The 23,432-nt window shown below is 34.3% G+C and overlaps 1 protein-coding gene across 1 annotated transcript in view; it reads right to left on the bottom strand.

Annotated features, from left to right (window-relative positions):
- The window catches only part of LOC149801593 (coiled-coil domain-containing protein 171-like), a 124,586-nt gene that overhangs the window by 19,566 nt on the left and 81,588 nt on the right, over positions 1 to 23,432 (bottom strand). Inside the window, exons 23-28 of the mRNA XM_089956814.1 lie at positions 20,751 to 20,965; positions 18,797 to 18,976; positions 15,296 to 15,487; positions 12,554 to 12,699; positions 7,168 to 7,222; positions 3,349 to 3,468 (exon numbers count right to left, since the gene is read on the bottom strand). Of these exons, the coding sequence (XP_089812940.1) occupies positions 3,349 to 3,468; positions 7,168 to 7,222; positions 12,554 to 12,699; positions 15,296 to 15,487; positions 18,797 to 18,976; positions 20,751 to 20,965 (908 nt within the window). The remainder of the gene's footprint in view (positions 1 to 3,348; positions 3,469 to 7,167; positions 7,223 to 12,553; positions 12,700 to 15,295; positions 15,488 to 18,796; positions 18,977 to 20,750; positions 20,966 to 23,432) is intronic.

The following is a 23,432-nucleotide window of genomic DNA, read 5'->3' as shown; positions in this document are numbered from 1 at the left end:
GTACATGTTATGTTGCATACCGTGTGACAATACCACCTGTTTGTGGGTGCAGAGCTATACAAATAATGGTTACCTGGAAAAAAATTGCTAGCAATTTCAATGACCATGCTTACCTGTAGGGAGGTCAAGGATGGCCTATAAAGATAGAATTATTGAAGCATGGTGTTCCAAGGCAAAAAATAACATGTTAAAAGAACTCACCATGATATACAAAAAGAATGGAATTACATATATAAGGGTTTCTTCAATGCATAAAGACATGCATGCATGTATATAATGTAGCCCGAACCTAACTATGAAACCATGGGCTACATGTGCGTGCGACTAAGTATTCGATCAACATGATATAAATTTATGCAGATGAATAGAACTCAAGGGTCACCTATATAAACATGCATGCACAGGAGGTGACTTAATGAACCATGTATAAAGCGCTGAACTGTACATGTCCAACTAGAATGGTATAAATACAGAATGTAGCAGTATCTACATTACACACGAATAACCTTCACAAAGAATTGAATAAAGGCAACGTTACTGAGATATGCCCAGTAGGTGCAAAAAAATCCATTACGAGGCAATACTTGTAGGGAAAAAAGGCCCAGAGACCGCCCATACAATTACACTAAAATGGTGCCTGGACACAATGAAAGCTAATATGTACCCGTTAGAAAGGAAATTACACATATACAGGAGTTATATAGAGACTTGCATGTAAAATTAAGTTTAGTGCGAACAGACTGTGAAGTCACTTAGGCTCAACATGCAAGTACCCAATTGTGACAACAAAAAAGTGTGACTAATTTGTAAAGACAGAACATTATCATGAGAGAAAGAGATAAAAAGTTGGAAATATAGATTATATTTTCCTTAGAAGTGAAAAAACTCCTCCAACTTGAAGTGACATATCTTACATTTAGCTTTGGCTTTGCACAGTCTCTTGTGATGAGAGCGTACTTCTTGGCACAAGTGGAAGTAAAAACTAAAATATCCTTATGCCTTGCCGCCAAGTCTTATATGTAAGAGGAGATAAATCTGTCGGCAGACAACTTTAAGCTCCCTTGAGCTAAAGGGGGCGCTTACCAGTTATTATGTAATTTTGAGAGAGTGATGTATGTAAGGTGATGTCGTTTGCATTTAAAACATGCACAATGGAGAGAATGTTGGCATACCTCTATGCTACATTAATATAATGTGGATGGTATTTCTTTGGATATTGTACTTTTGGAAATTGTACATGATCTAAGCACACTGCTAACTAAAATGATTGCTCCTTTGTGCTAAAAAAATCAGCCTGAATTAGCCTAAAGTACACTATCCGAAGCAGCTATTAAAATAGGGAAAATAAATTTTGCCAGACTAGACCATACCAGCTACTGAAAGTGCAATGAATGAATTACCAACTATACAAAATGTGAAAAAAAGGTATCGGCTCTTTTTTTATACAATTTACCTCTGAAGTTCAGGGAGTAAAAATGACCATGTGGAGCTAGCACTTTTTTGAAAGGTGCACATCTGGAGTAAGACCAAGCTGTATACTCTATAACCCATATTACACCAATCAAACATACACCCAAATAAAGGGAATTAAAGGTTCTTTGAACTATACCTAAGATATACAAGGTCTTTTTTAAATAGCTAGTATAACCAGTGAGGAAAGCCGGGGAAATTCTTTTTCTTTAAAATTCTAACCCTATGCAAAATATAAAACTGTAGACCACCACCTTAAAACAAATATAAAAATGTATTTTTTGAATTTTTATATAATTATGTACGATGTTCTGAATAAAATGGTACATTAATATTGATGCTAAGCATGAAAACAAGCAAATTATGCTCATTTTGCTCTTCCTTACATAATTTGCCATGAGGCATGTTTGTGTGATTAGTGACCTTAATTATGGGGAAATTAGAAGTCTTATAAACAGGGTGTCACTTCTAAGTCCTAACCAGCTCTATGTGCTGGGATGGGGCTAAGGAGTGTCAACAATTAGAATATAGGAATAGAGTCAACTTAAATTTAAAACTGTTGCAATAAGTAAAAGAAATATATAGTGAAAATGTTTCTTTTCAGTTATTTGCAATGAAATTAAAAAATAAATGATGAAAAAGCAAATTCGCTTCTTCCATATTAAAGAATCGACAAATATTTTACACTCTGACCTTTGACCTTTATGAACCTGATCTGTTCCATCCCTTTTTAAACTGTAAAATTTATTGTTGATATCTCAGAAATAATTCTGACTAGTTTCATGTTTCTGTCTTTCAGCATAACAATGGTTGCTATGTTGACAAAATGTAATGTGCATTTTTAAAATAGCTCACTTTTTATCATAAGGGGGGCTGGACTTGTTAGAGACTCTGACACTCATAAAAACTGTTCTGTGGGGGGAAATACAGGAGGATTATTCAAAAGGACAGTTTTGATGCTTGCAACATATTTGTTTCAGCCATACCATCAAAATTAAATCATACAATAATCTAAGATCTCCTTCAAGTTCAAAGAGAAATCTACACGAAACAATTTAAAATTTGACATTAATGGATGAATATCAATTTCTGGAAAACTTTTTCCTTAGAAATTTTTTATTATATCCAATCAAAATATCTTTTGATTTAAAAACTATAGTAAAAATTTTAAATCTGCATGGTTGACTTCAAGGACAAAGGAGAACGATCTAGCAATGGAAAAACACCATAAGTATATTTTGGATTGCTCATTTTGTCATACTAAAGTTGACAGGTAATGAGAGTTCAGCACAATTTATTGTAATCCGAAAGTCTCAGTGAAATTGTGGAGCAAGTGGTGTAATTAGCACAATTTAATTAGCACATTTAGATAGTCATTGGGGTCTTCTCAAAAAAGTGTCAACTCACACAATGGTACACATACATGAGAAAGAATGCTCACTTTCAAAATAAAAAAAACCCACAAATTTTGCAAGAGACACATAATCCACTGATGAAATGAAACTGTCTTGAAGGAAAAAAAACATACACATAGACCTACTCCAAAACCAAATCCCTACATCTACAAACTGTAAATATCACCACCATTAAAAAGAAATTTTTGGTAACTGCTTGCCATGGTGGCTTACTTACTTATAAATCTATCCTTTATAAAAAAAGGGCACCTGTCCATAAAGGACAAGACATTGAAATCTCATTTCTTAAGTTTATTTACATACTTCACTTTTTAAAAAAAAGACACATGTCCATAAAGGACAAGACTTCTAAATTCTATTTCTTAAGTTTACTTGTAGATCACACTTCTTTAAAACAATACACCTATCCATAAAGAACAAAACTGTGTGATCTTTGATAATGAAGCTGTCTTTTTAATTGTACCTGACAAGCAATGAGTTCTGCCCCAGCTTTTCCAACATCTGCAGGAATGAGATCAGCATTTAGCAACATTTTTGACAATGTCATCTCCCTCTTAGAGCCTTTGTTCATTTCTCTCTTGACCTACAGTAACAAAACACAAATAAATGACACTCAGTCATATTAAGGAGGATCATTTTTGTAGTTATTAACTGACTCTCATTTTATCTTTGATATTTCTTAACCTCAAGAAAAAATTCCAAAGGAACCATGTGTATCAGTTTGATAAAACTATGATTGTAAGATGCAGCAAAATAAAAATTATAAATTCACTGAAGCTGTAAGGATGAATTTCTTCAAAGATTTCCCTTGTCCATATACGATACTCTAGTATTCAAGAAGATCAACTTCAGAAAGTCTGAAATAATTGTACACTAATGTTTTCTCAAAATATTTTAAAAACTGAAAACAAAACAAAATCTCTAATCTAAAGTATGTTTATATTAGCATATGATGGTACCTAAGCACAGTAATGGCTATAAGGTGCCAATTAAACGTCAAGTAGCATTGTTGTCACAAGATGATGGGTGTCCTCCATCCCTCCCATCACTCAATGAAATCACCCACTTTAAATTATTATTTACAAAATCTGGAAAATAATTTTTTCCCATACTTTGCTTCGAAAAATGTATGTATGCTAAAGACTTCCTGCGATCACATAACTATGAATTGGCCTACCATGACAATATAATTGCCAATTCAACTGATAATAACATAAAATTAATCCTTGGATTATCCTAGGTGTGATTAATATTAATTCTGAAAAGATAAAAGATAAGGGTCAGATTACTTAAGATCTCAAGCAGCATAAATCAATTAACTTAGATTTTTTTGGCAGGTCAGTTTGGCTTTGTTGTATAATGTTGGTTGACATGAATTATACTATGTGTGATCAGAAGTAATTCAGAAAGGATTAAAGACATTTAATGGATTATGATTAGATTAACCACTACTAAAGATTTCAAGTGGCATAAAACAGATCAATAATTATAGGTTACTGCATTTGTATGGGAAAATATGAACAAGTTATTTGGATGGAATACTGCATGACCTTGGGAGTGCAGTATATTCATCCGACAAAACGACTTCATATTTTCCCATACAAATGCAGTAACGTTTTTATTATATGCTCATTTTCTTATTCTACCATGGCTTAATTATAGAAACAAAATACACTACAAGAAACAACGTAAATGAATGGATGCCATATTTTAAAAACTAAATACACAAGAACATATTCATCATTACACAAAAACAACATTATTAATGCGCACATAACTCCACCCAGATAAATTTGAACCTGTCACGTGATAGACATAAGTTTAGAAAGAAAATGGCATTTTTGTCTACTTAAAATTGAAATCTGGAATCATATTGTGAATGAATGCGCATTGCAACAAGTTTTCCATTTGACCTGGAATGAACAGATTTTTGTATTTTTGTCGATTCTACAAAATTTTGTGATTATGGACTGTGTTCATCTGTGCAAATTGTACATGAAATACATTGAATTGAAGCAACATGGGAGAAGAATGTAGACATCTATGAGTGTGTTTGTTTTGTCACTGACTATTTGAAATCATAATGTGGGAAAAATATGAAGTCTATCAATTGTAATTATCAAAAAGACGCTATTGAATTTAATGTTTATTTCATTTTGAGTGCAGTAAGGAGGAAGTAATTGCACTTGGAATATAGTCGAAATTACAGTACAATTTCGATATGTGTAATCAGGCTTGAGAACCTATGACATGGCTCATGTAATTCAGATTTGCAGAACTAAGAAAGTGCATTTAGAGAAAATTCAGGATGTAAAACTGTAAGTATATTTTTTTGCCATTCTTATCACCAGCTAAAGTAGACAAGTTTATGCCTTGTCACTTGCATGTTATTTGTAAGGACCCTGTTGGGCATCTACTGTATAGCTAGCCTAAATCAGAAACATTGGATCAAAAAAGTTAACACAGAATGTGCCAAAGCAGCTGGTATGTGGCAGTCCATGAAACATCTGCTTTAGTTCATTCAGAAACAAATTTCATCAACTAAAACGTAAAGCACTTACTATGTGAGTGTACATGATTTGTTTACAAATCAAAAGTGCTGGCATCTGCATCCATTGTTTGTTTACAATAGAAAGTAGTTCCTTTATGCACATGAATGCAATATGAAGGTGTGCAATATCATAAAATACTGAACGATTCTGACAATGTAAAGTTAACGGAGAAAAAAATGAGCATATAATAATTCAATAACAGATGGAAACAGGAATTTCATTGTTGGAATCATATTCAATGGGATATGAATATACATTCTACCATTCTCGTAAAGTTGATTTTAAGAAGAACTTCCAAAATCTGACCCAGACAGCACTAATCTGGCAGTCAGACAGCATGCTGAACTTACTACCCACAGGCAGGGAACAATTTAAACTTCAAGATGTACTAATCCTGCCATATTACAATGCAGACACTGAAAGGACATTTTCCATTCTGAGGAAAATTCAAGTTGCCTCCAAAAGAAACATGGATCCAGTAACAATACATCCTCTCTTAAATATCTGAGCTCAACAATGGTGAGAACCAACACAAATATTAATCCAGCCAGTCAATGATCTACTAGGAATGGCTAAAAATGGCGTGTTACAAGAACTGTATGAAAGACAATTGGTAATTGAGAATGGGCAGGTGTGGTGTGCAAATTTTAATACAGAAAAATAAGAATCTGTTGAATGGTTGTAGTTTTTGTCCATTTGTATGCTAAAAATCAGGTCAATGAAAATCCTACCTCTCTTCAAGTTAAGTCTCCTCACCAAATTTTCAAATCACCTGTTCTGTCTTAAACTAACCTCTCTATTCTGTCACATGTATGCAATAGTATAAAATGAAATAGTATATAGAGAGAGAGAGAGAGAGAGAGAGAGAGAGAGAGAGAGAGCAATACAATTATTTCTATGAAATTCAGCTACTTAAAGAATGTATATATATATATATATATATATATATATATATATATATATATATATATATATATATATATATATAAAAATAGATATATGAATTAGAAAAATTATGAATGTTTACAAGATAGACCAAATTAATTTTTTTTCCTCAGACAGTTGCAGTGGAATGTTTTTCGTTTCTTTCAATTTTAAAACAGGCAAGGACTACTCAGCTTGAAATCCAATGATAATTTTTATCAAAATCCCTTATACAGTTTGTAGTTTTTAAATCATTGTTTTTCAGAAATAGCCACAGTTTGTTTGTCTGTTTACTTGAGGCATAGCAATGTGAAGTAACTATTCTGCATCCAAGTCCAACAAGTGCATGATAAATATATGACAAGAAACAGTCTAATGAAGTAACTATTCTGCATCCAAGTCCAACAAGTGCATGATAAAAGTATGAAATCACTTTATGACATGATTTCACAATGACGTCAATTTTGCCATAATGTTGGAAATTTCATGAAACAACCAGAGAAAATGGATGATCCATTAATAAGGTATAAATGAAGAAATCTCATCTAAGAAGCAAGAGCAAACTTTTAAGTCAAACAGAGACCAAAACTCTGTCAAACTTCGATGGAAAGTGAAAAAAGATTGAACTTGTCCAGAGTTTTTTGATAAAATTTCTTGTACCAAATTCAGTATCAATCCATGAAGGCTTTAAAAAAATGAAATTCACGATCAGTGGATGAACAGGATGGGAAAGATAGGGGTAACATCGTAGGCTTCAAGATGGCAAGGGCAGCACATGGCCCATAGGGGCATAAAATAAACAGTACCTGACCCAAGGCATGCTCAACAGACTTGATATAGCTTGCTAAAATGTCCTTATCCCTGAAAAAGAAACAAAAAATATTCTGATGAAACTGAATGCCACTGGAAAATGATGTCAAAATAAATTTCAAAATCTGGATGTCAATTTTAAATTCATGCCATGAATGTCTCCTCTGATCAAGCCTCAACATTATGTGTTACAAATGCAGTGTTACAAATCATCTCAAATTTTCTTCCTCAAAATGAGATTTTTAAACGTTCCTACTGCTTAGTTTGCAACAACAAAGTTTTCACTGAATATTCAATAGACATCAGGGATTACAACTGAATCAAAATAAATTGAATTCTCCTTAAAAGTGCTGTTTTCTGAAGGAATACACAAGTACTTGTGCAAACAACTGCAGATCAGCATTCATGGATCAACATGTTCAGAGTAGTGATAACATGAAACATGGCAGACAAGCTGGTCAATAGCTGAGGACAGTGACATATGCTTGAGAAATAAGATCAACAGTGGTAGTTTGTGTCAAAAGCTAAAAGAGTATGGAAACAGGGAAAAACTGAATTCATTGTTTTCACTATATTTAGACACAAGGAATATTCCAAATACATGACTTGTTTGACTACCATGACTAAATGTTTAAAACTTTACATTTTCAGGTATGAAATTCGAGGTCATAAATCAGTGTCCTCCAAACTAGCTGAGAAGAAAGACCAGGCTGGGGAAAAATTGAAAGAGGAACTACATGATATTCTTGATATAGCTGTTACTCATAATGCATGGACTTCATTAAATACAGAAAGTTATAGTACAGTGACTGCACATTTTATTTCCAAAGATTGGGAATTGAAAAGTGTTGTGTTAGAAACACAAAAAGTTGAAGGCAGTCACCCTGGGGAAAACATAAAAAAGAAAACCTGTTGGCTACTAAGAGGAAATGGAGTCTCCCAACACCAACTGGAGTCACTGATAATGCAGCCAATGAGAAAAAGGCTTTGCTAATGAGGAAGCAACAGTTACTACTTGACTTAGGTGCTAGAGGACACAAGCTCAAGATGGATGGTCCGATTTGATGGAATAGCACTCATGACATGCTTGAATGACTGCTTGAGCAGACACCTGCTATTATGGCTATTATCAGTGACCCAACCATAAGCAAATCAGCAGCTGCAACATTGATTAATTATGTCTATACTATACATTTGACAAGCAAGCATTGGTTGAAAAACTTGTGGAAGTTCTCTCACCATTCCTGAATGCAACAAACAGTATTTGCAGAGACAAATCATGAACCCTTCATAAAGTTATCCCAATTCTTCTTAAACTTGCCAAATGTATAGAAACAAATGTTAATGATCTACCTCCAACTGCCAAACTTAAAGGACAACAGAACACAGGACAAAGATCTAGCTCTGTTGGGCTGTTTATTGAATCATACTATGAAGGATCTTGAGTTTCTACCTGACAGTGAATGAGCAGATAGACATGCGCTGCTTTTGAAGGTTGCTCTTGATATGACTGAGTGAATGTCAAAGTGGAGCCAGGGAATAGTGATGAACAGCCTTCAGACACATTGCCACCTCTACCAATAGTACCATCACTAATAAATGTCAGGGATGACAACAATAAAACTGTGGTTATACCTAGTCCACCAAACAAGAAAGCAAAGGTCAATGTTGGCATGGATGATTGGTTGCAAGATGTTGTTTGCCTTGGTGAAAGTCAACAGCCAATAACAGATGTCATTCAGCAGGAGATTTCCAGATATCTAGTTGCTGCTCTATTTGATACCAATCTCACAATGTTACAGTGATGGAAACAAAACTTCAAGTTCTACCCACATCTTAGCTTACTAGCTCAGAAGTACCTAAGTATTCTGGCATCATCTGTATCCAGTGAGAGGGTATTTAGTCTGGCTGGACATCTGGTCAGCATGAAACGGGCTCATTTAAGCTGTGATAAAGTGGACTTGATAATATTCTTGAACAAAAACACTGACTATTGGCAGAGTCGGTGTAACAAACACAAGAATAAGCAGTATTCTGAAAAATGATTTACGTGTTCAGTATTACTCAAACATTTGATTTGTATTTTACTGTACCTTCTGTTTAACTTGTAATATGGATAACATTTTGATCTAGTCTTAAGAATTATAATTGTTATGATTGTTTAAATCATTATGTGACTTTGCTTTTAAACTGTCAAGTTAATAAATGTAAACATTTTTTGGTGTTTTGTTTCAGTTTATATGTAAAATGTGAATGATTTGTTCATTGTTAGTGTAATAATCAGTATTCTGAAAAATGACATGATCTGTACTAGTCAAACCTTTGATTCTGTTTAATGTGGATAACATTTTAGTGAAGTTTTAAGAATTTTAGCTTTAGATGTTCTATCTTTACATAATTATATGATTTTGCTGATAAATTGTTCAGTTAATAAATTTTAAAGTTTTTAATTGGTGTTTTTGTTTTGTTTAAATCTAAACTGCTTTGATTGTAGTATTCGTAAATAATGACAAGCAAGAAAAGCATGTCCTTCAATACTTTAGACAATAGACAAATCACATATGAATAAAAGTGTTCTCGAGGATTGCAAGTCTTTCAGTTGCATAAAACTGATAAACCAAAGAAAGTTGCTTTAGTAGAACAAAAATAACAATGCAATAAAAAAAAGTAATATTTTTATGAGGTTAAAGTATATATATATATATATATATATATATATATATATATATATAAAGAGATTACTCCTGTACATTTACATTTTGAACTCTTGAACAAAGATATAACTCAATGACAAACAAAAATTAAAATTTACTTGTAGTAACCAATTATAATCGATTATCAATAAGTTGTGTGGAATCGATGATCAATTATGAACTTCTACCTGATTCTCATCACTAATATACAATGGATTCCAGTTAATTGGGACACATCGGGACCAGAACAATTTGGCCCAATTAAGTGGCTGCCCCTATTAGGTGAAGTAAGTACACAAACGTAAACATATAAAACATATACTGTATATGTACTGTATAAACATGTATAAAATAAAACACAAACTATCATTTACTGAGCTAACTCCTCTCCTTTACTTTTCAATCTTGGACCTACTGACACAACACCTCGTCCAGTTACAAGAGAGAACCACAGATTGAGGGCCTCTTCAACGTCTGGATCCTTGCCTTCACAGTTTCATTTTTGGGTTGTTCCATGATGTCCTTCATGTAAAGCCCATTCCTCTCCCAATTTATCTTGCTGCTGTATCACGTATGCAATTGTAAATTTTGGCACACCAGTTATCTCCGTCATTCGGTGATGACTGGTGTTTGGCAGCTGACTTTTAATTTGGTTGAGTAAAGCAATTTTGTTTTCTAATGTCAAATCTTTCCATCGCATCTTGGTAAAGGTCTGATATTTTCCAGGTAAAAGTGCATTACTGATTGAAACAGCGATGAACACAGGAATGGCTACCATGCCACTGCAATAATGACTGTCATGCAACACACCACAAGCATGCCATCTAGCAGTTCCTGTCCTGATTAAGTAGCATGTTGTCCCAAATAAGTGAAGCAAATTCTGCTTATTTTTTTATATCTGTTTTTATTCTTTAAGATTTGTCCCAAATAAGTGGCTGCCCCAATTAACCAGTGGCCCAATTATCTGGACTCAACTCTGCGTGTATATATATATATATATATATATATATATATATATATATATATATATATATATATATATATATATATCACTACATCTTCAACATTAGTCCCTTGAAGGGACTAATGCTCTAACATCTGAAAATTTCCAGGAATCCAATGCACAACTATTTTTTCTTTAATACTGCTGGGTTTTAAAACCATCTTTGACATTCTTAAGCAATAATAAGATTTTCAAATTGACCAATGTGGTGTCCATATTGGCTATATGATCAGCACCATTTTCATTTAGCAACACCTAGACATCATTTCAAGTCTTTAAATGTAAATCCCTCATGAATGTGACCATCAATTCAAATGTAGTGATTTTCAAAACATGGGCGTCATCGCAGCTATATTGAATGCAAAATTGGCAGCATTTTCTTTCAGGACCAACTAGACAATAAAAAAATCTTTTGGTGAAAGCCAATTTTAGACAAGGAACAAGTTAATCAAGCTTGCCCTAATGAATTTCTCCTTTTATGAAATTGAAATGGTTACCACTCACAACAAATTAGAAATCTGCTTGTCTAAAGGAGATCTATCACTGGGGAGTCATAGAGTTTTAAGCTAAAGGGGGAGTCATAGAGTTTTAAGCTAAAGGGGGAGTCATAGAGTTTTAAGCTAAAGGGGGAGTCATAGAGTTTGAAGCTAAAGGGGGAATCATAGAGTTTTAAGCTAAAGGGGGAGGCTCATCAAGTGCATATATGCAGCATTTCTACTGCTATGACCATTTTATTCTTTTCTCAATTTTTTTCTTCACAAAGAAACATTGATTTTTTTGTACATCAAAATCATCTCGTATAGGTCTTTCCAATTATTAGTTACATGTTAGCTTACTGGTGTATATGGAATGTTATGACCATCTTGAACCCCAAACACCCTTTGCCAATGGGTTATGGGGTTCTTTGGTGGAAATCCAATGTTAATATGACTATCCATTCAGAAAGTGTGGGACCAAACAGACACCATAGCAAGTCTTCTGGTGAAAACCATGTCTCAATATGACTTCCACTGAGGAACAGCAGTAACAAGATTTTAAAGATGGTGGACATATTGGATACCAGATCAGCACCATTTTCATTTAGAACCAACCTGACATCATAAAAAAAGTTCAGTGAAAACCCCATGTTGATATAACCCATCTATTCAGGACTAGTAGCAATAACAAGATTTTCAATACAGCCACTGTCGTGGCCATATTGGATGTCAGGGCAGCACCAATTTCATTTATGACCAAGTAGGCATTGGGATGAAGGTGTCTCTAAAGTTTCTCCAAGCAGTTTAGGAGGAGATATGATCATAACCTTGTGCTAACAAACAGACTGACCACAGATCACAGTCACAGGCCATACCATAACCTTGTGATAACAGACAGACTGACCATAGATAACAGTCACAGGCCATGCCATAACCTTGTGCTAACAGACAGACTGACCACAGATAATAGTCACAGGCCATGCCATAACCTTGTGATAACAGACAAGCTGACCACAGATAACAGTCACAGAGCATACCATAACCTTGTGCTAACAGACTGACCACAGATAACAGTCACAGGCCATGCCATAAGCTCTTCTGATCTATGACCGAAATTGCTAAGTTTAACATGAATGTTGTTGGCAAATTTTTAGATTGAACCAACCAGATAATCTGCTACATCTGCAGTTATGAAACAACATCTCATTACCTGGCCACAGTTCGGAGAGCCTTCTCAGCATCATTCAGGTTGTCTTGAAGAGATCTCTTTTCCCCCTCCAGCTGTGCTGCCTGTTTGTTTACCTGACGCAGCATCTGTTCCTTTTTCTTCAGCTCCATCTTGGTTTCTGCCAGACCCTAAAATGTACAGCAAAACATGTACATAAAGACATGCAAGGATGAGACCAAATTTGAACCTTTCAGATGTTATTTATATGAGCAAGTATCCAATACTCTGTTTATCGCTATAGTGGAAATGTCACTTTTGGAACTACTTTCTTTTTCCATTTAGGAAGCACATCTGCTCTAATGTATGTTCTTCAGGCCTGTATGTCAATATTAAGGCCCATTTTATTTTTCCTTCTTTTCCTTTTCTCTCCCCCACCCCATCAGGATGAATAGATCTTCGAATGTGTAAAGACTGTTGACCCTCTAGTATATATTTATTTAATCAATGAAAGGCACAATCAAGAATGCATAAAGATGAACCCGAAACAAAAGAAGTCTTCAAGTATTAACTTTTTTATGATTTTTTTTCCACATAAATCATGCAAATTGTCACTGACTGAACTTAAACGATTCATTGCTATTTGATATTCTGTATTGCCCATTCAGCATACCTGTTACACTTAATGATAAATGGTACACAAAACTCTGATTACATATGGTAATAAAATTGTTTAAACTGCAATTTTAACTGTCATCACAACCATAATTATGTCTGAAAATGATGGATAACTCAGGCATTTATTAGTATTAACAGCAAACCAAAACTGAGCAACAATCAAAATTGGGGTGTAATGTGTGTTACCAAAATAGATTGCAAACCTGCCAACAAACAACATTCAGGTCTCAATGCATAAATAAACAAAATAGCAGCCAAAATTCTTACAAGTAAACTCACAATAATTAAAATCTGTTATTTAATGACATTACACTCTGAAGCCTGTTGGAGCAGTCTGTCCCTCACCCCACCAAAATTTTCATTGTATCAATCTGCACAAGAAATGTGTTAGCAAAAATAAAAATCTCTTCATTTTCACATGAAAACATACACTAATTTGACAATATACACAACTGTTAGCAGAACAGAGAAATAAATCCATGTAAATTGGAGATTTTTGCCTTCAAAAATATATAATAAAAAGAAAATCTACATTTTTGAGTAGATAAGAAAATATTTTACTTGTGAAGTCGAAACATATTTTCACTTGTGGCTTTGCCATTCTTGACAATTCAATGTATCCACTTCACTCACAAAATACTTCTTTCTTTCTTTTTCAAAAGTATATATGACTTGTCTTGCATCACATCACCGTCACAATATGGATCCCAGAGGACATAAAATGACACATACTCAATGGATTTCATAGTAACGGGATTTTTCTTGCACAATAATCTCAAGATGAACATCACTGGAAAACAAGTCTGCATTTAAAATTTGTCCTTGTATCATTGATTCTAACCATGACAGACAATGACTGACATCAACCAACCTAACTAAACATATAAAATCTTAAGTATTAATTCAGAATGAAATTGGGGATAGGACAGGATATTATTCTGATATTCATTTCTTTCAAAAGCAATTTCATATTTTTTGTTCCCTCCCCTTCTTTTATTATTCTTATTACCATAAACTGCATCATATGATCTTTGTTTTTAATTTTTGGATCTAAGTATTTTAAAGATGGAATCAAGAGTAATAATAACATGTATCTAATATGTCAAACTGACGTCTCAGTTAAAAATAAAAGTAATGTTTTGGGAATGGCAGCCAAATATCACCATGACTATAAAAGTGATATCACTTGTTGATTAGTGTTAAAACAACATTGCCTCCACAAATATCATATGTTACATTGTACACTAAAAGAAACCTGCCTACTCTGTGAACTTATTAACTTCAAACAATTATGAGAATTGTCCACAATGATCTGAAACTCCAGATTTTGCATTCATGGTTGCACATCATACTAACCAATACACAGGAAGTATTTGAAGGATTAATGGGCAACCAAATTTACATGTCTTTTGGAACACAGACATATGTGATGGATTAATGGGCAACTAAATTCACATGTCTTTTGCAACACAGACATATGTGATGGATTAATAGGCAACTAAATTTACATGTCTTTTGGAACACAGACATGTGGTGGATTAATGGGCAACTAAATTTACATGTCTTTTGGAACACAGACATATGTGATGGATTAACGGGCAACTAAATTTACATGTCTTTTGCAACACAGACATATGAGATGGATTATTGGGCAACTAAATTTACATGTCTTTTGGAACACAGACATATGTGATGGATTAATCAACAACTAAATTTACATGTCTTTTGGAACACAGACATATGTGAAGGATTAATCAACAACTAAATTTACATGTCTTTTGGAACACAGACATATGTGAAGGATTCATGGCCAGCAAAATTTACAGGTCTTTTGGAACACAGACATATGTGAAGGATTCATGGCCAGCAAAATTTACAGGTCTTTTGGAACACAGACATATGTGAAGGATTCATGGCCAGCAAAATTTACAGGTCTTTGGGAACACAATCATGTGTGAAGAAATCTCCCCCCCCCCACTCCACTGGGCTGAATTTGATACAAGACAAAATGGCCTGTGTCTGACACCAAAATCTAACCCTTAGGTGGTCTTGTCCTATCCTAAGTTAATGTGTAATGAAAATCTCTGTCATTTCCAAATATTATGATACCTGTATGGCATTAGTGAGGGTGTGTTCCTTATCAAGGCCCTCTGTAGTGAAGATGTCCATTCTTAACGACAATTCCTCCAGTTGCTTGCTCTGCTCCTGCAGCAACTGCTGTGCCTGCTCCTCACGGTGAAGAGCATTGTTAAGTTCTCGACAAACACTCTCAAACTTCTCCATTGGTACATACTGGTTACCCTGCAATCATCGTAATGGATAAAATTTGAGATGTATATACAATTGCTTACACTGAACAATGATTTGTACACTTTAACAAATAAATTGATTACACTCATTTTGGCTACATTAATCTCTTACTTACAAGTACACAGGTATTGTTACTGCCACATTTTTCAAAGAAAATGAAATGATTATGTTCTCCTGCCCATTTGGATGTACTTGTGTACATATGTAATATTGTGGAACCATTTCTGAACTGTGTAAGACAAAAACTCCAAGCATTAGAATATGATGGTTGGTGGTCCCAGATGTGAACAATGCTTTGGAATTTGTATATCCCCTAGCAGAACTAGGGTGGAATGGGGGTGGGGGGAACACACCTATGTATAATAGGTAGTGGGTGGGGTGGGGGTGGATGTGGGGGCTAGTAATAACTTAGAAAAACTAGTTTGCTGCAGACCTTTAGTTCGTTGCTTGTGATATTAAAGTGATCTACATCTATATATACACATTAGAGTTTTTCCTGGCAGAATTTGAACTCATGCCACAAGTAATGGCACCTAGTTCTCATGCAATATGCAATAGTGCCCAAACCCTCCAAGCCATGTGCTCATCTCTAAAAAGGGATAGTACAAGATCAAAGGTTAGGAGTCAAGCACAAGACAAAAGAACTTTTCTCTTGGACTTGTGAAAAAATTGTAAATGAATGATTGCACTCCTGACCAGTGGCCACCTACTCTTTGTGGCCAGAATCCCTTGGCACTGACGAGTTTGTGTTCAAAAGTACCCCTCAAGAAAGGCCACCTCTCTAACGCGACCAGCGGCCAACATATTAGTGCACAAATGCAAAATTTACCCCCTCACAAGCGGCCACATTTTATAACTAATATGTGTCCAGAACCAACATTTAATTACAGTAAGGTAAGTATTCCGATTATCTTTCCGGATGTCTGTTTATGGATGTCATGTTTTTGTTACTGAAAGAAGTGTTGTCTAAAGTACATGTACTACTAAGGTTATTATTATATCATTAATGCCGATATTTGCAGGAAATGGAGTCAGCAATGTTTTGATAGAGCTTTGGCCTTCACAAAGCATTTTTTGTTAACTGCCGATTATGACCGAACATGATTGTCCAGATCATAACATGGTCAGACAGAAAGATAGAAATGGGGTCAGCAATGTTTTGATAGAGCTTTGACCTTCACACAGCGGTTTGTTTGTTTTTTTAATTGCTTATTACAACCAGATGTAATTGTCAAGATCATAACATGGCCAGATAGAAATGGGGTCAGCAATTTTATGATGGAGCTTTGGGCTTCACACAGGATTTTTTTTTAAAAATTGACATTTATGACTGATATAATTATCAAGAAATAGGCTAAAAACAGATTTTGTGTATTAACAAACACACACACACAAATGACCTTGAACAAACTGGGTAACAGACAAAAACTGAAAAATCACGTGCCAGTACATGCATCACTTACTTTATAATAAAGTTGTTCGTTTATAAAAGTTTCATCTGCAAAATTAAATTGCAGTACTGTACAATTAGCAACATAGGAATAAATAATTACAAAACTTTAACATATCATCAGGTAAATGAAGAAATAATATTTTTGAAGGAAAAGCAAAAGTTATTCGACTTGATGACAATGGGGAGAGTTCACTTGACTTGCCAAAAGATTTTATGTTAGTAAGATTCAAATAAACAAGATTGTAAAAGATATGGAGAATATTCTCTAACAGTGAGAAAATGGAGTAAATGGAAAGAGAAGTATTTTAAATACGAAACAACACACGTATCAAGATTTAAATAACATTTTTGAATGGTTTTGTAATGTGCATGCCAACAATATCCCACTCACATTTTCACACATAAGAATAAGAATTATTAATTTATGTTACCTTGAAATACCTTGTTTTAAGACAAGAAGAACATTTTAATAATTAATGCTCCTTTTCAATAAAGATATTTACTGCTTTAAGTTATATGTAGCTTTACTACTATGTACGCATATACATAAACACCTCACAAATAAAGTCTCCCTCTGGAAAGGCCACAAGTCTTATAAGGCCACTTTCCCGGTGCAGAAATGGTGTCTGTATAAGAGGGGGACAACTGTACTCCATTTTCCCATTGCTGCAGAATATTCTCCTTTTCTGTTACAATGTTGTTTGTTTGAGTCTTTCCATGATAACAATTTTTGGCAAGAATTCTTGAACTTTGCCCATTGTCGTCAGGTTGAATACCTTTACTTTTTCTTTTAAAATATTAATTCATTGCTTACAAGATGACATGTTAAAGTTTTGTAACGATTTATTCCCTATGTTACTAATTGTGCAGTACTGCAATTTAATTATGCACACAAAACTTTTGTAGAGTAGACAAAATGCCTTATTTATAAGAAGTGATACATGTACAGTTATGTGATTTTTCGTTCTTTGTCTGGTACCCTATTTTGTTCAAGGTTAATTCCTCTCTATATGTCAACCCACAAAAGCTACATTTAGCCTCTACTGACCATGTCATGATCTTGACAATTATGTCTGGTTGTAATCATCAAAGAAAAAAAAGGTCAAACACTTTGTGAAGTCCAAAACTCTGTCACAACAATGATGACCCCATTTCCTGTAAATGTCAGCATTAATGATATAACATTAACCTTAGTGGTACATGCACTTTAGCTAACACTTCTTTCACTAACAAAAAACCTGACATTGGGAAACAGACATCAGTAAAGATAATCGGATTACTTACCTTACTGTATGAATTAAATACTGGTTAAGGGCACATATTAAAATAAAATGTGGCAGTTTGTAAGGGGTACATTTTACAGTTTTGTACTAATATGCTGGCTGCTGGTAATGTTAGAAAGGTGGTCTTTCTTGAGGGGAACTTTTGAACACAAACTCATCAGTGTCCAGGGATTCTGGCCATAAAAAGTGTGTGGCCTCTGGTCTGAAGGGCCATCCATGAGGGGGATTACCATACATGAGACATTCAAACAATGTTCTCTTTAACTACACATGTACTGTGTGACAATGTGTCAGCACATACCAGATGTACAGAACAAATATAACTGTATAAATAATTCAAACCACATTTTATGAAAAGTTTACAATCCTTTATGTGCCATAGGTGAATTAATGTTGATGATCAATCACTTAATAGAAATTATAAATAACTTAAAAAGAAAGTAAAATGTTGGGTACCAAAAATTACAAATATTATGGTAAACATGAACCAATTACAGTAAATATAAAGTACCCTTTAATACAAAAGCACACACACTGTATAGAAAAAAATTTCTCTAGTCTTACATGATCTGTGGTGGCAACATCATCCCTCTCACTTATGACTTCCTCTTTCTCTGGGCCAAATTTCTCATTTTCCTCTTTCAGTCGAGCCACCTCAAGCAGCAGAGCTCGCCGCTCCACCTCTACACTGTGAAGCCGCTGTGTAAAGTCCAGGATCTGATTTTGTAATGTGATAAGAAGGTCCTACAACATATAAAATATTTTGCTGGATAGGTCACAAGGTTATTCACAACAAACAATATGATAGGCCTATGAATCAAACCAACAAAAGTCAGGAAATATTTGCTATGAATACTTTTATGGTCATCACTTTTTGTGGTTATACCAAAAGTGAAGTTTTGCTTGTACTCAAAGTTGTGGGTGGCAAAGGGTGTCATGTTGCCTGGACATAGACCATATTTGCCAGCCTATAAGACAATACTTTTTGACAAAAAATCTTAGTTTTGTCTTATACTCTGAATCGACTTATATATGGATTATGTCATCTGAATCACTTTATCCTATTTTTTGTATGGAAAATAATTCTCCGAAAGTATGAAAAATAATGTGTAAAAATATTTCATTTTGGAGAAGAGATCATGTATGAAAACATATGATCCCACAGTGAGTATTTTAAACAATTACATGATCATCAATATTAAAAATTAACATACATCAGATGTAATTGTGTTAAAGCAGCATGCACCAGTAATGAGTGTTGTTTCTAATATATGTTGCTTAAATATGATTCTTCTTGCACCTAATGATCAAATAAAACATATGCCCCACTGACAGATAGACAGACAGACAGAAAGAGAGATGTCTTCATGATTGTAATTCTGTATTGTATTGTTCACTTACCTGAGGACTAATCTTACTTATGTACATGTGCAGTACCATAATCTATTACCAATTAATGCCAGTAGGAAAGCAATTCCTTCTAGTTATCCATTATTCAAGAATCACATGGCTTGGTAGTGGTATTTACATTCTAATTAAATATGCTACAGCTGTATTCAGTCATTCCATACTAACACCTGTTTGAGGTCAAGATTTGGCAGACCAGATCAGATCAGTGAGGTTACCCATAGGAAAATGAGGCTACCCATGGATATCATGAATACCGTATCATATAATTAAAGAAAATGCCAGGTGGTTACTCGTGTATATTCCTCAGCCAGCGACACCTTTTGAACTTGCAGATGGAACTGACCACAATTTAAAGTAACATCTAGCATGAGCAAAGATAAAAAACAATTGCCGCCTAAGTACAGGAAAAGTACATGCACCTTTTAAAAAGTCTTATTTATTGAGAATGGAATACTATTCCATTATTAATTAATACCACTGGGTAAGCAATTCCATTTAGCTTTAGTTAACACTTCCACTGTCCAAGAATAACCTGGCTTTGTAGAGATATTTACATGCTAATTAAATAAGCTTCAGCTGTATTCAGGTTTTACAAGCTAACACCTGTTAGCGGTCAAGATTTGGCAGACCAGATCAGATTAGTGAGGCTACCAATAGGGAAATGAGGCTACACATGGGATATTATGAATTTGGTACTGTATAATGAAAGAAAATGCTTATTACTCACGTAAATTTCTTAACCAGTGACGAAAAGATCAAAAACAATTGACGCCTAAGTACAGGAAGAGTACATGCACTTAAAAGAAAATGTTATTTGTTGGGAATGGAGAGGTCATTGCACTTGTAACGTAAATTAGACAGCATGCAAAATGGTCATTCTTGGGATTTAACCTAAATGGAGTCTATGTAGATATAAATATTGTGAATATAAAAACTCTTAAGGAGTATGGTATGTATTTTCATAGTTAAGATTTACTATTTAACCACTGAATAAACTCCAGTGTAACCAGTCAGTTGTGTTGAACTTTCAAAGATTTTTCTTTGAAATAGAAATAGTTATAAATACAGGATTTTATTCAAAATTACAAGTTATCTTTAGGGTAAAAACCTGTGGTGAAGTGAGGTAGCATCTATCTTCAACTGGTTTGTCCCTCAGGATCTTAGCAAGCCCCTTTCCAAGGAGCCGGATCAAGGAACTCCTCTCCCTGAAGCCTATGTCTGGGCGTATGATGATTTTCTCATAGTATCGCCCCAGTCTATCAAAAAGCTTGGTGAAAGCTGTCCTAGCTGCATTGACAACAGATCTGGTCTCCACAGTACCAACTGGAATAAGGGAGGCAAATCACTTCAGATGTTATGAGAAGAGTACTGAGAATGGTACATTATAATCCCACACCATTTTAATAGCCCCTGAAATCCAAAGACTTCTTCCTTACTCCAAGTGCATACCATCCATAAAGTTTGGTAACTGTAAATGGTGGAGAACTCGAGCTTTTATGCAGAAACAAAATAAAATGGTAAGAGATACAATGAGAAACAGATAACAACAAAACATGCAACATTTGCCTTATAACGGGTGTATAAACTCGACAAATCTGAATCCATTTGGATTAGCAGAAGGGATAATATTCAAGCAGGTGCAGTTGCACAGCTATACTTTTATATGTGAATGAAGAAACAATACAGTGAAACCCCACCATAACATGCTCAATTAATTGATCTTTGAAATAATGATTCATCAAAGTCAATTGCATAGATAAATAATCTTGAAATCATTACACACTGCTAAATAAATTTTTTAAAAAAATGAAATGTGCCACCATGAGCATACAGGCAGCCAGGTTAATCAACCATCATCATGTAATCAGTCAATTACTGAATCATCCACTCCCAAAAAAATGAGCGCCTTTGCTCCTTAATTATTATTCGTGAATAAAGGAATTATGTACAGCATTCAAATAAATATTGAATCTAGCTGAACAAATTATAGTTGTCTGAAATATATAAATACACTGCTTGTTGTCTGAAATATATAAATACACTGCTTGTTGTTTGAAATATATAAACACACTGCTTAATTACTATGATACATACTGGTGCATACATACTGAACCATAAATGTCTTTTATCTTGTGCTACTGCATGATAGAAATATGTATGCATCAGTTTCTTCAGTAAACTGACTTGTTGTGCTATTGCATGATAGGAATATGTATTCATCAGTTTCTTCAGTATACTGACTTGTGCTATTGCATGATAGGAATATGTATGCATCAGTTTCTTCAGTATACTGACTTGCTGTGCTATTGCATGATAGGAATATGTATGCATCAGTTTCTTCAGTATACTGACTTGTGCTATTGCATGATAGGAATATGTATGCATCAGTTTCTTCAGTATACTGACTTGCTGTGCTATTGCATGATAGGAATATGTATGCATCAGTTTCTTCAGTATACTGACTTGTTATGCTATTGGATGAGAGGAATATGTATGCATCAGTTTCTTCAGTATACTGACTTGTTATGCTGTTGGATGATAGGAATATGTATTCATCAGTTTCTTCAGTAAACTGACTTGTTGTCTAATGCATGATAGGAATATGTATGCATCAGTTTCTTCAGTAAACTGACTTGTGCTATTGCATGATAGGAATATGTATTCATCAGTTTCTTCAGTAAACTGACTTGTGCTATTGCATGATAGGAATATGTATTCATCAGTTTCTTCAGTATACTGACTTGTTGTCTAATGCATGATAGGAATATGTATGCATCAGTTTCTTCAGTAAACTGACTTGTTGTGCTATTGCATGATAGGAATATGTATTCATCAGTTTCTTCAGTATACTGACTTGTGCTATTGCATGATAGGAATATGTATGCATCAGTTTCTTCAGTAAACTGACTTGTGCTATTGCATGATAGGAATATGTATGCATCAGTTTCTTCAGTAAACTGACTTGTGCTATTGCATGATAGGAATATGTATGCATCAGTTTCTTCAGTAAACTGACTTGTTGTGCTATTGCATGATAGGAATATGTATGCATCAGTTTCTTCAGTAAACTGACTTGTGCTATTGCATGATAGGAATATGTATGCATCAGTTTCTTCAGTAAACTGACTTGTTGTGCTATTGCATGATAGGAATATGTATGCATCAGTTTCTTCAGTAAACTGACTTGTGCTATTGCATGATAGGAATATGTATGCATCAGTTTCTTCAGTAAACTGACTTCTTGTGCTATTGCATGATAGGAATATGTATGCATCAGTTTCTTCAGTAAACTGACTTGTGCTACTGCATGATAGGAATATGTATGCATCAGTTTCTTCAGTAAACTGACTTGTTGTGCTATTGCATGATAGGAATATGTATGCATCAGTTTCTTCAGTAAACTGACTTGTGCTATTGCATGATAGGAATATGTATGCATCAGTTTCTTCAGTAAACTGACTTGTTGTGCTATTGCATGATAGAAATATGTATGCATCAGTTTCTTCAGTAAACTGACTTGTGCTACTGCATGATAGGAATATGTATTCATCAGTTTCTTCAGTAAACTGACTTGTTGTGCCATTGCATGATAGGAATATGTATGCATCAGTTTCTTCAGATAACTGACTTGTGCTACTGCATGATAGGAATATGTATGCATCAGTTTCTTCAGTAAACTGACTTGTTGTGCTATTGCATGATAGGAATATGTATGCATCAGTTTCTTCAGTAAACTGACTTGTTGTGCTATTGCATGATAGGAATATGTATGCATCAGTTTCTTCAGTAA

Source organism: Sinohyriopsis cumingii, chromosome 4 (assembly GCF_028554795.1).
Source record: "Sinohyriopsis cumingii isolate HCF-2022 chromosome 4, ASM2855479v2, whole genome shotgun sequence".
Lineage (NCBI taxonomy): Eukaryota > Metazoa > Mollusca > Bivalvia > Unionida > Unionidae > Sinohyriopsis > Sinohyriopsis cumingii.
The sequence above is the reverse complement of the archived record's forward strand: the minus strand, read 5'-3'. Positions and strand labels throughout refer to the sequence as shown.